Source organism: Mesocricetus auratus, unplaced genomic scaffold (assembly GCF_017639785.1).
Source record: "Mesocricetus auratus isolate SY011 unplaced genomic scaffold, BCM_Maur_2.0 Super-Scaffold_100007, whole genome shotgun sequence".
Classification (NCBI taxonomy): domain Eukaryota; kingdom Metazoa; phylum Chordata; class Mammalia; order Rodentia; family Cricetidae; genus Mesocricetus; species Mesocricetus auratus.
Genome location: NW_024429191.1, coordinates 26,413,310 through 26,431,165, shown reverse-complemented (window position 1 = coordinate 26,431,165; position 17,856 = coordinate 26,413,310). Strand labels below are relative to the sequence as shown.

The 17,856-nt window shown below is 41.2% G+C and overlaps 1 protein-coding gene across 1 annotated transcript in view; it reads left to right on the top strand.

Moving 5' to 3' along the window:
* LOC110341207 (T-cell immunoglobulin and mucin domain-containing protein 2-like) overlaps positions 1-17,352 on the top strand; it is a 38,214-nt gene extending 20,862 nt beyond the window's left edge. Inside the window, exons 6-8 of the mRNA XM_040747935.1 lie at positions 7,603-7,935; positions 16,253-16,302; positions 17,233-17,352. Coding sequence (XP_040603869.1) covers positions 7,603-7,935; positions 16,253-16,302; positions 17,233-17,352 — 503 coding nt within the window. The remainder of the gene's footprint in view (positions 1-7,602; positions 7,936-16,252; positions 16,303-17,232) is intronic.
* Positions 17,353-17,856: the final 504 nt, after the last annotated feature.

The following is a 17,856-nucleotide window of genomic DNA, read 5'->3' as shown; positions in this document are numbered from 1 at the left end:
ATCTAAATGTACTAACCTTGCTTTTTACCTTCTGGAGTTCTGGCTACCCATGCCTTTTAACTGAAGTATAGGTCAACCCACAGCATAGATTCGTGCTTAAAAACCCAAACTGATATTAGGTTCCATGCTGCACTGGGATCCTGAGCACCCAGTGTAGTCACAGACCAGATAATACAGACTTTCTACTGACTTAAACATATGTCTGAGCAGTCTTCTCTGGCGAATACCCCACACCTCCCCAACACTGGAAGCCTGCATAGGCCAATTATTACCCCTCAACGGGAAGTCAGGGCATGGAGAAGCTCAGCTGTGGGTGCTGGCAGCCCCTCTGCCTACACGTCTGCAGGCAGACACTCTAGTCTAACTTCATTTGCTTAGACTATTCCACTATTAACATAGACCCTAAATGAACATGTGTTAGGACGACCATAGTTGTTGGTATACCAGTGATTGTATTAGTCAGCTTTCACTTGTGCCTCAGCACCAGGAACCTCCCTGGGCTTCACCTGTAGTCTATGGCTCTGTGTGCCTATCAGTTGATTCTTCTGCAGGATGAGAAAGCTGGTTCAGGCATTAAAATCCCATAATACTGGAAACACATTAAAGTCAACATGATCTCCAGGTCTGGCATCTGAACTCAAGTGAAGACCTGGCTGAGGCTATAGAGACATTTCAGAAGAAATTTCATTCTTGTTATTGTCTTTGTTTGTTTAGTTGGTTGGTTCGTTTAGAGAAAGGGTCATCCTATACAGATCAGGCTGACCTTGAAATCACATGATCAACCTTCCTTTGCTTCCTGTGTGCTTTTTAACTATTTTCTTGACGTCTCCTTAAGTGGGTGAATAGATACTATGTGGAAAATGATTGTAGAACCAGATATACTCAGTTTTCCAAAAAATACTTGAATGTGCAACTAGGAGGTAAGGATGGAATTCTGGGAGAGTCTCAACTGTGTCCATGGAAATTTCTGGAAGTCCAGCAGCAGCAGAGGAGTAGAAGGAGAGACAGTAACAGGAAGCTGGGGCTCTCCTACCTAACTGGTGAATACAGTCTTCTTCAGAATCGTGCTGGAAGGAAGAAATCAGGATAGTACACCTCGGAGTTTCTGAACCTTATGAGATGACATTTGGGATGATGAGTGATTGTGTGCAAGACAGTAGGACAATGTAGCTTGAGTCTCCAGACTTTAGGGAAACTTAGAATCCAATGGAGTTCTTTGTATTCTTGGAAGGTGGATCTTCATTTTAATGGAACCATGGACTTCCATAGATGAGCTATTAAAGCCTTCTACTTTTTTTTCAGTTTTGTGAGACAGGGTCTCTCTGTGTAGCTTTGGAGCCAATCCTTGATCTTGCTCTTTAGACATCACAAAGAACTCCCTGCAAGACATCAGGAACCTTCATAGGATGCCAAGGTTGACCCTAAACTGTAGTGACTTGGGAAGACTACGAAGCTTAAGTTATTAAAGCAAAGTCCCATCATCCATGACTAAGCTCAGGGGATCAAAGTGCATGGCCAACCTGACACCTGAGTTTGATCCTGGAAACCTAAGACTGGTGGAAAGAAAGAAACAACTTCTGATAGTTATCTTCTGTTCACATGAGTTCCATGGCATGCACACATTCATAGACAGAAGTAGTTAAATACAAGAATAATGAATAAAATAATTAAGAAATTCTACTGGGTTACATCCTCTTCAAATGTTATGGTGCCCTGCTTGTCTTGTGGAAGCCAATGGGACAGTGTGGGGAAATTGAATACTAAGGATTTGTGGTTATTTAATGCCTCAGTTCCTCAGCTCCCATCTTCATCATTTCCTTAATTCTGGCACCCTCTGCCCTTCACCTGTCTTCCTTAAGATCTTATCCTCTCCTCTCACTTGTTTTGGTTTTGCTTCTTTATATTTTTTCCTTTTTTGTAGCCCAGGCTAGGCCATCATCCCCAATCTACCTGTCTCTGCCTCTCCAAGCTGAGATTACAGAACTATGACACCAGACTTGGCTTATGTGTTGCTTTTTCTTTTATTGAAGGATTTTTATTCGATAGCTTTGTCTAGATAAATGTTTTATTTTTGTTTGGTTCATTTGTTTACTGAAAAAGGGTTTCTCTGTGTAACAGCCCTGGCTTTCCTGGAACTCTATCTGGAGACCATGCTGGCCTGGAACTCACAGAGATCTGCCTGCCACTGCCTACCAAGTGCTGGGATTAAAGGTGTGAGCCAACTTTATGTCCACCAGGCTGCCCTAACCTCATTGCAAGCCTCATGCCTCAGTCCAGTGAGTAATGGATCGTAGATAGGAGCCATCACTCCTGACTCTTACATATCAATTTCTTAAAGAAATTGTGTCCTGTTTTCTCTCTTTGCTAATCCTGAGTGAGGGAGTCATCTCTTTTGATATTCTTAACTTTCCATTTGTTCATCTCTTCATCCACAATTAAATTGCCTCAAAGAAATATATAAGCTATAGTTGGATTCCAACAAAGTCTACTCCACTGGAGGCTTGACAGATGACTCAACAGTAAAGAGGATGTATGTTCAGTTCCCAGCATCCACCCCAGGGGTCTTAGAACTTCCTGTAATATCAATTCTAGGGATTTTGATGTCCCCGGGCTCAGCAGGCACCTGCACTCAAGTACACGTGGGCCACACATAGAAATATATAGTTTAAGAAATGATAAAATCAAATCTTTAAAAATTTACTCAATAGAGCTGGAGAGGTTAACAGTGTTGTATCCTCTTCTAGAGTTTGTGAGTTCAATTCCCAGCAATCACCTGGTGGCTCACACCAATTTCTAAGGAGATCTGGTGCCCTCTTCTGGCCTGCAGGGATACATGTAGACAGGAAACTGTGCCCACAATAAACAAATAAATCTTTAAAACTATTTATTCCATATAGCTGGGTGTGGTGCACATCACTTTAATGCCAGCACTTGGGAGGCAAAGGAAACACATGTCTATGAGTTTTAGGCCAGTGAATCTGGTCAACAGAGTAAGTAACAGGACACTCAGGGATACATATGAAACCATGTCTCAAAAAGACATCTTTTGTTTTTGTTTTTATTTTTGTTTTACTCAGTTGTACTAGTCAAATTTCAATAGCTAATTCAGTCCCTGGTCATTGCAGTATTGCCCAGAGATCACCCATAATGACACCCGCATCAGAGAGGTTTTTTTTAATTTTTATTTTATTTTTAATATTGAAGAACCCCCTCACCCCCGTCCCCAGGCAACAGTTGGAAAATTTTAAGCTGTCCCATCCTCAGACATGAGCAGCTGCACTTAAAGATAAACAGCCTCCCCTAGTGGTCATCATGGACAGGAAAATATTTCCTAGGCCTCAGTCTTGAAGGACTTGGGAACATCCCCAGAACTCTAGGTTCCAGGCTGGTCGTAAAGTTCAGCCAGAGCACAGACTTTCCCTAAGACAGACAACGAGCCAGTCAGCCAGACAGCCACAAGCATGGGTGTTTTCATGAAGGTCTGGCACCGATTACCAAACTCCCCTTGTACCCCCACCACCCCATTTGTGGTTTCAGGCTTCAAAAACTCGCTGTAATTTCTGTGCCAGGTTCACTCCTTCCAAAGGCTGCTGAACCCCAGTGCACTGGCTTAATAAAAATCTTCTTGCCTTTTGCAACGAACTTTGTCTCCCTGGTGGTCTTTGGGGCAAGGGTCATGAGAGAAAGACTGAAGGGTCTTTCAGTATTGATCATCATTTTCTCAATATATGGTTTTATTTAAATTAGAAACATGCATGCTTTACATGTCAATCCCAACTCCCTCTGCCACCGATCCTCCCTTGTCCCTCCTAGAGCCCCACCTACCTCCCACCAAATCCCAACAACATTACCCAGGGAGGGTGAGGTACTCCATAGGGGGAACTCTACAGTCTGTCATTTCCTCCAGGACAGGATTAGGCCCTTCCCCATGTGTCCAGGCTGACAAACTATCCCTCCATGTGTAACGGGCTCCCAAATTTCCTTCCTACTCCACTGTAAATACTGATCTACTACCCAAGGCCCCAGAGATGGCCGAGACCTCCTCACTGACACTACATTTAGGGAGTCTTGATCAGTCCCCTGATGGCCTCACAGTCATCAGTCTGGGGTTCAAGAGCTCACCCTCGTCTGGCTAGCTGTCTTTGTGGGTTTCACCAGCATGGTCTTGACCCCTTTGCACATCACTCCTCCATTTCTGTCACTTGGTTACAGAAGTTCAGTTCAGTGTTTAGCTGTGAGTATCCTCCTGTGCTTCCATCAGTCACTGGAGGAAAGTTCTAGGATGGCATATAAGGTAGTCACCAATCTTATCATCAGGGAGGGGCTATTAAGGAAGTCTATCCACTATTGCTTAGATGCCAATTGGTATTATCCGTGGAGATCTCTGGAAATCTCTCTAGTATCAGTGTTCTTCTGAAGACTGTACATGGTGGCCAAGACCTTAATATAAGCACGCTGGAGGCATGCTTAGAGATAGATATGTAGATGAATTTATATATGTATGTATGGATGGATAGATGATAGATAGATAGATAGATAGATAGATAGATAGATAGCGTATGTTTGTGTTGTGGGTGTTAGCACTGAAGTGCATATGACGAAAGAAAGAGAGACAGAAAGAGGAATCCCTGTTTCAAAAAAAACCAAACAAAACAAAAGGGGTTTTAGAATATTCCAGTATTCTTCAATTGGGACATCTCCACTCTTCCTAGCTGTTTTCCACATTGCTTTTTAAAATACATGTTAGCTTTGTTGGATAGCACTGGTCATGAGAAGTGATGCAGGGCCCACACTATCATACCCACACTGGTGGATGTTCAGGGTAACAAGGGCATGACAGCCATGAACAACTGAGATCTGGGACAGAGGCAGGATGGGTGCTGAAGGCTATAAGTGATCCATGGGAAATGTCCCACACTGAAGCAGATCAGTAAGAAAGGAGAAAAAGTGAAAAATGTGGAGTGAAGGAAGTGGAACATAGGCAGTAGACCACCTGAACAAGGGTCTTAGGAGATCAACTGGAAAGAATGCCAATGACTATGGTACAGGAGGTCATTTTCTGTTTTGTTTTGTTTTTTTGAGACAAGATTTTTCTCTGTAGCTTTATCTGACTTTGATCTATAGACCTTGAACTCAGAGATCTGCCTGCCTCTATCTCCCAAGTGCTAGAATTAAAGGTGTGTACCACCACTGCCAAAGCAAGTACAGGAGGTCTCCAAAGCAAATCTGAGCCTAGGCAGGGTCCAGATAACTAGGGCACCTACAAAAACTCTAGGTAAGGAATTGTGTCTCAGTTTCTTGTGCCTTAACAAATAAAGCTTGCCTGAAGAACAAGTGCTGAGCCATAGAGGTGAGGCAGTGGTGGCACACACCTTTAATCCTAGGGCTCAAGGTTAAGAGATAGACAGATCTCTGTGAGTCCAAGTTCACCCAGGGATACACAAGATTGATTCACTCTCAAGGAGAAACAGCCAGGTGGCAGTTGCTCACACCTTAAATCCCAGTATTTGGGAGTCACACACCTTTAATCCCAGCACTAGGGAGGTGGAGACAGGGGGGATTTGGGTGGGTGGAGAGAGGAATATAAGGAGGAGACAAGAGCTCATGGCCTTCAGTCTGAGGATTCCTAGCGACACGATCGAACATTTTGTCTGAGGATTCAGTAGAGGTAAAAAATTATGGTGGGTTCTCTGATATTTCAGTATTAAATCCTATATCCAACTTCGAGTTTTTATTATTAAAACCAATTAGAATTTGTGCTTCCTCAGTAGAATTCTAAAGGGACTGAATGTTTGGTACCATGTTAAAAATAATAGTGGGGTCTCATGTTGGTTTTATATACTTTGGAGTTGTTTTATAGTAAATGAGAAGCGTTTTTTTTTTTTTTTGGTTTGTTTTGTTTTGTTTTGGTTTGGTTTTTTTGAGATGGGTTTCTTAATGAAACAGTCTTGGCTGTCCTGGAATTCACTCTGCAGACCACGGTTACCTTGATGTCATAGTGATCAACTTGCCTTTGCTTCCCAAGTGCTGGGATTAAAGACTTGTTCCAACACTGTCATGTTAAATAAATACAATGTTTAAGATGTTCATTAAAGTCACTTTCTAGCCACTATATTGAGGCATTACTTTGCTGATCTCTAAGTACAGAGACTATTAGTGTAATAGTGCAGAATCCCAGACCTGAAGATACGGAGCTCATGGGCCTTCATGAAAGCCATTACTATTTTTAAGACTGGTAACAGGGCTGACTCTCCTCTCAGAGAGAAAATCACAGATTCCTCTGACCAGAAGTGAAAATAAAGACTTACTAGGCAGACTTACTCATGTTTTTATGGTTTGCCAATTAAGAAACAAATGTCAAAATCCAGATATTGGAATCTGAAGACAGGTAACATCAGGCATAAATGACTGAAAAGAATAGGTGCTAGGGATTCTAAAAGGATTAGGTGCCTGTGAGTAAACAGCCAAATGATTTCCTCCTTCACAGAAGATTTTCCAAAATCTGAGCTAACATAAATGCTATATTATGTAGGAGGAAATCTAGGCATGGAGGGGCTCTGGGAATGGAATGTACTGTTTTGTACCCCATGCTTTTCTGTTTGTCTCTAGATAACTCTAAGGAAGATGTGATCTCAGTCACTGTGTGTGGAAGTATGAGAGATGCTTCATATTCTCTCTGATTCCATGTTGTTAGTGTTCTTGTTTTGGCTGTTTTCAGGACCTAACCAGTGTGGATCTGAGCAGAAACAGCTCAGTGTCCCCTAGGAGACAAGTGTGTCTTTGATATTAGAAGAAGGCTGGTCATCCGGGCGTTGGTGGCACACGCCTTTAATCCTAGCACTCGGGAGGCAGAGGCATGGGGATCTCTGAAAGTTCAAGGCCGGGTTGGACCTAGAGCTTCCAAAACAATACAGAGAAACACTGTCTCATAAAACCAAAAAAACAAAAAACAAAAAACAAAAAACTTCAAAGAAGAAGGCTGGTCTTTGCTTAGAGGTCTACGAATAGAACATGCTCATGTTTCTGTCTTCAGTTTTCTCTGTTTACTGCCTTATTTATGTCATGACCAGAAGTGAGATTGATGACTATATGTGGGGAAGAGACAGAGTAAGAAGACAGTGTTTGGGAGGCCATGGGTCCCAGGCAGAGAGGCCTGTGTGATTCATAGTCAGAATGAAGAATTGCCCCATACAGTGTGTTGAGAGCCACAGCCAACCAGAGTGTCTTCTCATTGTCCTTCAGGTCAACACCATGATGCATGCTCAAGTCTTCATTTCAGGCCTCATATTATTTCTCCTAGGTAAGTTATTCAATGAACTGGGGAATGCTCAAGAGTCTAAAGTAGGTAGAATTAATGACAATCTTTAAGACTTTTTGGTTATAGGTTATATAGTGAGCAGAGAATCAGGATAAATTGAAGCTCCAAAATGTTCTTGTTCCTGAATGAATACAAATATATGGATGAATAAACATGATTCCAAAAACATGACAGGGAAGAGTACAACCCCTTAAGATTTTTTAAAAAGATATAAAAACAATATTTTAGAAAAATATTGAGTAATAATTCTCCACTTTTCCACCTCCCCCCATTTTATATCACAGGTTTCGTGGATTCTGCTGTAGTTGTGAAGGCAGTGGTGGGAGACCCTGTCACACTGCCATGTAATTACTCAACAAATCTCGGGGTCAGTAACACTTGCTGGGGCCTTGGCGAATGTCAATTTTATTATTGTGCAAGAACACTTATATGGACCAATGGATATGGAGTCACCTATCAGAGGAACAGAAGATACCAGCTACAGGGGTCTATTTCAGAAGGAAACGTGTCCTTGACAATACAGAATGCTGATCAGAGTGACAGTGGTCACTATTGTTGTACAGTTGAAATTCCTGGGTCTTTCAGTTATGTGAACTATTTGCTGGAAGTTAAACCAGGTAAGCGTTCTTTCTTTCCTTTGGTATTTCTTGCAAGTGAACTGAGTCCTCTGTTTGCTAATATTTTCTGAATTCCTCTAAGAAGGAAACTGAATGTTGTTATAAATATGTTTGAGTATAGGTGGAGAGTTCCACTCCCTGTCTTTCCTGACTTGTGCTTTTGGAATAGGACTCACATCATGTCACACAGTTTGTTGCTTGAACAATGGAAATATTCTGATAGAATTGTGTTCCCTCCACTTCCTGTTCACTTGTCACTCTGCATCATGATCACATGAGCAGTGGTTAGTCCATAGTCAGTCTGCAGTGTGGTCACATGAGCAGCTAGTCCATTGTCACTCTGAAGTGTGGTTACAAGAGCAGTGGTTAGTCCATAATCACTGTGCAGTGTGATTTCATGATCACCAGTAGTTGGTCCATGAATGATGCTAACATACAGTTCCCTCCAATGAACTTTTTGAGAATGAGAAGGCAGAGATCAGACCTCCAGGTGGGAGGGAGAGCTTTAGCAAGAAACAATACAATCTATGAGGCTCATCCCTTGATGGGTAAGAAGAGGATAACAGGGACGGGGAGTCTATTCTTATAACCTGGACAGGAGATTCATTAATAGCAGGAATGGGGGAGGAGTAGAGAAAGCAATGGCAGGGCAGACAGAGAACTGTCTTCAGTGACTGGCCTGAACAATAATCTTCTCAGCATTGTTCTGATTCTACATGAGAGAGACCTTGATGGCTTGTTTCCAGACCATGATGGGAGAGATGTGGATGAGCCGTGCGCACACTGCTGGTGTGGAGAGTTTTATTGGGGGAAGGGAATGGGAAAGAGGTGAGGAGAAGGAAAGAGGGGATGGGGAAAGGGAGTGCGGGGCAGCATTGTGGGAAGAGGCAGGAGAGAGAGAAAGAGGGGGGAGAGGAAGGCACTGAGAGCCAGAGAGACATGGAAGGGAGAGAAGAAGAGGGAGACAGGGAGAGCAGCTGAGGTGAATGTACACAGATCACACAGCAAGACAGGTTACTGCCTCTGTGCTGGGCAGGCATCTGTGTGGATGCTAACATTCCTTCTATTTTGGGTTATTAAAAAAAGGTGAGGAGTTAGTTATGGCAGGATAGGGCAATGAAGGTGTCTAGGTATCCAGACTACTTCCTGCTGATCTGGGAATATTGGAATTTTGGGAACCTGAGAACTGAGGAGCAGGCCACATCCTGGAGTAGCAGGTTGCCTCAACATTATCCAGGTTCTATAGAACTGTCCAGTGTCTCTTAGGCCTGGTGATGTGCCAGCCCAGCAATTTCAAGGTTAAGTTTAAGGAGTTAGTTCTTGTGAGTGAGGGAAGTGTGTGTCAAGACAAGGGGAAAGGTGGGAGGACTTAGCTGCTTGGGTACTGGTAAATGAGGTATAGGTGCATCTCACCTTTTTGAGGTGAATCCAAGTTGACATCCTGGAACCTACCAGAATTCCTTAAGTTTGTGAATAGTTAAGATTTAGAGATGGTTTTAGACATCCTAGTGATCACATTATTTTTAACCTGTAATGAGATTCACACTGAAGAAATGACAGGAAGCTCATGCCAGTCATGATTCTGGTTGAGAGCATTGACATTCTTTCTTGTGTCTGGAAACCTGAGAGATGTTTTTATCACAGTGAAAACAATAACCTTTAAGTGTATTGGTAGAGTGAATTTAGAATCCTGGTTTTATAGCCAACATCATATAGTGATAATTTGCTGTTTAGTACTCTGCCAGAGCTGGGTCAAAAGATATCTGAATGTTATCCATGATTGTTAAGACTATTGAATTTCAGAATCTTAATATAACAGTAGCATAATGAGAGAGAAATATCTGGGAACATGTTTCATCATCATTTAAGGCTTTTTGAAAGCCTCTGACAACAAAATTATCATTTACTCACCTTAAGTCACTTTCCCATACCATGAAACATTCTTAGATTGTCACCCTTTAAGTTTCACAGCTTAAAATACAGGTGGCTGACCACTGAGAGCAGTCACTGCAAAGCAGGGCTTTTAAACAAAGAAATGGTAACAGTTACAACAAATGTTTTGTGAGTTTTCTTTTGAGGTGGTATCAAGGTGAACTGTGTCTAGACTTGGTATTGGCTCTAGGAGAGTGAGGCCTGTGACCTGAATTTTACAGGGAACTGAGAAGTGAGCTGATGCTTTGGTTGTTGTTGTTAAGCTGACCTGAAGTGGTACTTTCATTTATTCAAAGCTTGCCTGAGGATTCAGAACAGCAAGATAGGTTTCAAGCTTTGAAAGCAGGCATTGGTGATAAACACATTTAATCCCAGCATCCTGAAGCTAGGAGATGGTAGTACACTCCTTAAATCTAGGACTCAGAATTAAGAGATAGAGGCATCTCTTTGATTCCAAGGCCACCTAGAGATATACGAGATTGAATCAGTCTAAAAGAGTAACAGATCACACTCCATGAGTCCCAGCACTAGTAGGGTATAAAAGAGGGAAGCAGGGTCTTCAGTAGTCAGTATGAATCATTCAGTCTCCAGCCACCCTGAGGAGAGGCAGTCGTGTGAAGCTTGGTGAAGGGAAGGCACAGGGTTCAGCCATTCAATCTGAGGTAGAGGTAAAAAGGCAATGGCCAACTGTTTTGGTTTTCTGATACTCAGCTTGAAGTTTGAACCCCAGTATCAGTGTCTGGGTCTTTTATTTATTTATTTTTTGTTACACTGGCCAAACTACTAGTCAGTCAAACAGCTTCAGTGTTCTGAGAAGGATAAACTTTACCTGAGTTATTGAATAAAAAGGGCAGACATTTACTGGCTGCCTACCCCGGGGCCCTCCCCGGTCACATTGCTTAGGCAAATTGAGGCTATGAATTCACCAGTGTCCTGTTTTGTTCAGGGTCTGAAGAGGGTCTTTACAGCAGTTGAGGTGAAAGGCAGGTTGGCTCCGTGGCTGGTGCTGCCACTTTTGAAGCCAGTTCTGGGTGGAGGTTCTTCTGTGCCCATCCATCTTCTTTGAGGAAATAGGGGTGCTTCAAGGGCCTGGCATTTCTCTCTATTACAAAAAGCTTTTTAAGTAAACATTTTAGATGCCATATTTTGCAGATCTCTGAGCATTTGAGGACTGTCTGTCTATTAGGTATATCTCAGTAGACATTTCATTTCTAGTTATTTGATTTAAGCTTGACTCTGAAAACTTATAGGGGACTAGGTCAGGCTTATACCTGTAGTTAATTACACCAGTATCATCTAGCATGACCACAATTAAAGAGCTTGATCATTTATAAGATGACTCTGGTATTCCTCAACAGTCTACAATTGGTTAGCAGCTTCCATAATACTAGGACTTCACATTCCTGTCAGGTTAAGCTCTAAAAATAATGATTTTTGAATTGAAGCACTTTTAGTATTAAAATAAGAAACAAAAGATGGCCATTCATAGGATAGTAACAGAATAAGCTTGTACAATCTAAGACTGTCACCTGATAAGGCAAGGAAAAGTGATAAGGGAAAGATGCCAGGACAAATTGTGAAAAGGAGAAAGGGGGCTTGTGAGTTGGGCTGTGTCCCATAAGCAGGGATTAAGAGAGCACAGAGGCCAGCACTGCCCTTGACAGGTCATTTGGGCCTCTGCCCCAATACCCAACTCAGTATATCTTATTTAACAAACATATGTTGCCACTTATTTAATTCTTGTTGTTGAACATTTGGTAAAGACATAAATACATAAATGTAAATCTCTAAGTTGCCTTTGTTGATCTGAATAGTTTTTTTTTTGGTTCTTTGAGACAGGGTTTCTCTGTCTAGTAGTGACTACCCTGGGAGTCACTCAGCTCACCAAGCAGGCCTAGAACTCAGAGATCCACCTGCAAGTGCCTCCCAAGTGCTAGGATTAAAGGCATGTGCCACCACCACCTGGCCTGAATAGATCTTAATAATTTGAAATTTTTAGTACCATATAGAGTACATTTTATTTTATTTTATTTTATTTTATTTTTTGACATATGGTTTTTCTGTGGCTTTGGAAGCTGCCCTGAGAATAGCTCTTGCAGACCAGACTGCTCTCAATCTCACAGAGATCTGCCTGCCTCTTGTTCCTGAGTGCCTGGGTTAAAGGCATGTGCCACCACCTCCAGGCTATAGAATACATTTTAAAGCAGAGCTGAATCACATATATAGTATGTTGTAAGAAATCTAACCATGTATTTTAATGTCATACAATATTTCATACCAATCCAAAATATTTGAGACTTGCTGCTTTCTTAATCTAGGAGACACAATGGCAGGAGAGCTCATTAGAACGTAAAAATTAAAGGGAAAAGCAGTGGACACTGAGCAAGATGAAAACCTGAAATATTGACATATTACATTTTCTTTCTTCTTTCCTTCCTTCCTTGATTCCTTCTTCCCTCCCTAATTCTATCCTTCCTTTCTTACTTCTTTCCTTTCTGTTTTGTTTTTTCATTAAAGCCAGGGTTTCTCGTTGTATCTTTGTCTTTCCTGGAACTTGCTCTGTAGAAAAGCCTGCCCTGGAATTCAGAGAACCACCTACCTCTGTCTCCAGAGTGCTGGAATTAAAGAAGTGTTCCACCACCACAAGGCTTTACATTCTCCTTATTGATAAAAGGGTATCTTTGCATTGACTAAAGGAGTAGACTCATGAAAATTGCCTGTCTTCTGCTGCTGCTCCTAATCCTTTCACTAAAGGATACACATGGACAACAAAGATCAATAATGGAAATAATCTGTCTATTCTTTTAAATTAAGAATTTTTTCTGTAGCCTTTCAGCTCTAGACTTGGTTATTCATCCATTCACTCATTCACTTTTATGTTTAAATTGGTTTTAAAACCTGCATTAATATTCTGTGGCTATAAGTGGATGATATGTATGAGTTGGGTATACACACCAGGATGAATTTTTCAGAGGGCAAACTTGTGGGGTTGAAACTCTCTTTATATATATTTAAGTGAGATCTATGAATGTTAGTCAACTGTCCAGTTATCCAAGTCAAGTGGCTCTACCCATTGAACCATTATTCTGTCTCCCAGTTTATTAATTGATTTATTGATTTTGAGACTTGGCCTTCTCTTGTAAATCAGGCTGACCTGGAACACACACACACACACATACACACACACACACACACACACACACACACACACACACACACACAGAGAGAGAGAGAGAGAGAGAGAGAGAGAGAGAGAGAGAGGGAGGGAGAGGGAGAGAGAGAGGGAGGTAACTAAAAAAAATACCTCTTAGGGGTTGTGAGTTTTCTAGAATGCCTGAAGCCTTGGCTTCTGTCCTTAGAACTGCAAACACACTAATCAAGTAAAGCCTGTGGTGTAGCTTGGGAAGGCACTTGTCTAGCACATATTCTTGCCTAAAACACTGGGGTTAGATTTCCAGAACTAGCATAAGGATAGGCATGGCATCATAGCATAAAATACCCAATTTCAATTCATTAATTGAAGTTTTTATGAGGCTCAAAAATTCATTAACAGCTCAATGCTTACAGATGCCATAAGTGATCCAGCAACTCTGATTCCTCCTTAACAACAAGGTAGACACACACTGCATGAAGTCTTACACTGTACCCCACATAAGGAATGGTTAAAGCTATTTTCCTTATTCTTGAGCTATTATTTTGTAGTTAGCAGAGGTAAAATTGAGTGAGATAACTTGCATGGGTAATGTTTGCTGACACTGAGAGTATGAGTCCTGGCACTAATTTGCCTTAGGACCTGTCTAGGAACGTAGCATACTAAGACTATCGGTACCCATTTGGATGATTGGAGTCCTTAGGATGCTGTTGATTTGTGAACTGTAGATTGAACCTTCCTGAATCAAAAATCCTAACTTTTAAGAGATTAAAAATCTAGAACCTTTTAAGCATGTCCTTGGTAAAACACCAGGAAAAATTCAACGCCATGAAATTTTTATGTGCAGGATTATCAAAGATTTATAAAGTTTCCATTAACATATATACTTAAATTGCAGGCATATGAATGATACATAAACCATGTTTGTAGTTGAGGATCTTTTATAAGACAAAATCTATATGCAAATATTTTGAATTGTTAAAAGGATTTAAATTCTGATACCAAGCAATTTTGTATATGGGGTATTAACATTCTCTGTCTTATAGAGGAAGACAATGTCCATTCTCTACCCAAATGCTCAAATCCCATTTGTGCTGGGGCTGGTGTGGGATCTGCATGCTAAGATGCAGGGCTATATGGTGTGGCTGCTTGGGACTGACTGTAGTGCAAATGCAGGGAATAAAAACTTTGGGTTAAGTCAGTAGCCAGTGAGAGCATTCACAGGTTCCCACAGGCTCCAGTGTCACAGATGCTTAGAGATCTGAGGACCTGACAGCTGTCATTTATACTGTCCTTAAGAACGTGGACTCTGTTCTCATCTCCATGTCTTCAGTTCAGCTGCCTCTTATTGGTCAGCTGTCCCCACAGCCCTGCCCTGCCCTGTAGTAGTTGCTCAGTGACAAATTAGAGAAGTTTAGGAGAGGAGCCTCTCTGGGGGACAGCTTCTCAATGATGCTAAAACAGAAGCTCTTGCCCCTTCTTATTGACTCATCCTTGTTTCATCTTGATTTCCAAATACAGAAATTCCAACAAGTCCTTCAACAAGTCCCACAACTACAAGAAGAATCACAACAACAGGAAGACTCACAACAACAGGAAGACCAGCAACAGGAAAACCCACAACAAGAATACTCAAAACAAGAATACTCACAGCTACAAAAAGGCCCACAATTACAATGGAACCCAGGAATGTGTCAATGAAACCCACAGATGAACCAGCATCAGGCAGAGTCTCTTCCTTGAATGCTACAACACCAGTACATGCACAAACTTATACACCAGGTAAATCCCAATACAGTTCAACACGCAGTGCCCTCTTATCACTAGCCAGCATGCTTCATGCTTTATGATACAGAGTTCAATTGTCAGACAATTATGTCCTATATAGCTGTTATCTGTTCCTATTTTATAGGTACAGGAACTGACAGAGTCTGAAAGTTCATGGTAGAGTTGTGAAGACAGAAATTGGCTAAGTCTCTGTCCCTATTACCTTGAGTAGGAACCTGGTTCTTCTGACTTTAGGGTCAGAACATCTGCCCTGAGCATGATGTGGAGAGGGTTTCTACTGTTCCCACATCCTCACTGGAAAGGCATCATGACACCACCCTTTAAAAAGATAGTGAATGCTTATAAAGGTTTACTTTAAGGATCTTTTAGCTTATTCAGGTAGTCTGCAAAGTGCAATATATATATGTGTGTGTGCATATATATATATATATATATATACTTTGTAGGGATAAAATACACACACACACATACACATCAAATACAGAGGCTTTAGGAAGTGATATAACATGCTCATGCTTTTGAGTGATGCCTTGTAATTGATACATCAAATTGTCTACTGGTAAAGTTTACATTAATGGGTAGTACCTTGACTTACAGATCAGAGAAGCATGCCACCACGAAGGCAAGTTTAGATTCAAACCTTTCACAACTAGGAATGAAAAGACAGCTATTACAGTGTGTCTCAAAGCTTCCTAAAACTTGTATCCTGTGGGTAGGGCTTGGTTCTGATGACAGAAACCTCATAACTTTTGTTGTTATGGTTAGGGTAATCTGATGGGTGATACTTATTTATTTTGCCTCACCATGGCTTTTTGGTAATTCAAGCAGGAAGACCCTGAAAGACTGTGCTCCATGCCGAGTTTGCAGAGGCCTCTAGGTTATAACTAGGGTTGTCAAGAATACAATTTGGGAGAAAAACAAATACTTTGTTTCAGGTAGCCGCACATTCAGAAGAAATGCAAGACTCTCTCAGGATTTACAGAATTTTTCAGTACTTAGTTTCAGCCTGTTTCAGGGAATTGGCTCATGGACTGAGGACCTGAAGTATTTCCCCTCATTGCATGGTCACTGTGTGTACTTTACCAGCTTAGATGTCTGTCATTTGCTAAAATTAGAAACATGGAGTCATGTGATGGCTGCTTCATCTGCAAACTGCAGTGAATGGCTCCTTGTCAGGATGTCACAACCCTTACATCAGCGGAAATGGGATTCTCTGTTTCATACATAGACAACAGAACATAAAAACAATATATTCCTTGATATATAATGGGCATTTCAAATATACTTTGATTATCTAAATGTTCAAAACTTGCTGTTTAGTAAATCTCCTGCCTTATTAAATCCCACCCTAACATGGTATGACACTTCGTCTCTGTTGGTGACTATTATAGATGTAGAAAAAAAATCTAAATTTGTATGTTTATAATTTTTCCTCTTGTTGAGCAGATTGGAAAAACACTGTGACATTCTGGAACGACTCTTGGAATAATTACACTGTAAGTATATTCCTCCCCAATCAGCCATGCTGTCTTGTATATCTTCTATGAAACAATGTGTAGCTAAAGATGTCTGTAAAATTAGTTCAAGGTACTTGCTTAAAAAAGAGTCAGATATAGTAGTATCCTCCTTATTCTCAGGACTCAGGAAGTTGATACAAAATATCAGAAGTGTGAGGCCAGCCTGGACCATTAGGCAATGTAGACTATACAGTTACACCCTGTCTCAATAAATGTACATAAGTAAATTCGTAAATATTTAAAAATAAAGAAATAAGAATTTGACTTTGGGGCTGGAGAGATGGCTCAGAGAGGCTCCTCCAGAGGTCATGAGTTCAATCCCCAAAAACCACATGTTGATTCCCAACCATCTAAAATAAGATCTGGTACACTCTTCTGGTGTGCAGATAAACATACAGGTGGAACACTATATGTACTGAATAAATTAAATCTTTTTTCAAAAAGGGTATTTGATGTTTACAAAAGATATTTGAATTCAAGATACGCATTAACGTTCCCACTGACCATTCTCTGTAGAGTACATGGTGATATTTTGTTTCACACACAAACCAGCACAGAATGTGATTAAATCAGGCAAAAATCACATACATGATGTATGAGCCCATATTAAGAATGTGATTACAGTTTTGACAGAGGTATCTGCCCATGCAGTCACCTCAATTAACACAGAACAGGTTTCCACCATGGTCAAAGACACTGATTTCCATTGTGTTAGAGTTCCACTGCCTATACCACTTCAGATTCTTGCATCTTACTGCACATTTCACTAGCGATAGGCCAGTAAAGATGAAGCTCTAGGACCTGGAGTCTAGGTTAATTTCAAGCATGTGCATTCTATTTCGTTCCCTCGGTGACTCTTGTGTTTACTGCTGCTCATTTATTCCTACTCCTGTTTTACTGTTTCCCTAGGAATCAATCCCTTCACTAAATCCACCAGAGAAAATGACTAAGGACTTTGCGCTTGTCATCCCCATTGCCACCCTGTTGCTGCTGCTGTTTGTGGGTGCCCTGGCTGTCATGAGTAAGTAATTTCTCATAACTGTCCGCCAAACAATGAGACCCAGTGATCTCTGACTGCCTTTAAGCAAGTGCACATTCCTCAGGGGCTTTGAGTTCACCTGCCTTCCCTATCTCCAGATCCAAGACATACATGTAAGCCATCTGATTCTCACGAGATATGTTAGGACCCACACGACTCTGTGGCTGGTTTCTATTATTTGATGAGTGTTGTGCTCAGTGATCTTACACCATTGCTACTATGTCTGCAAATATTCCTAATCTGTAAAACTCAAGGAGCTTAAATACTACTGGAGTTTTCAGCTGAAACCATTTATTTATTCATTTATTTATGTATTTATTTATTTATTCATTTTACATCCTGACCCTGCCTCTAGTTTCCCTTCCCACATTTCCCCCATTCATTCTCCCTGCTGCCCATCTTACAATCCCACTTTCAGTCCAATATACACTTCCTCTGTTTCTGTTCAGAATGCCAGGTTTCCTATGGATATCAACTAACCACAGCATAGCATG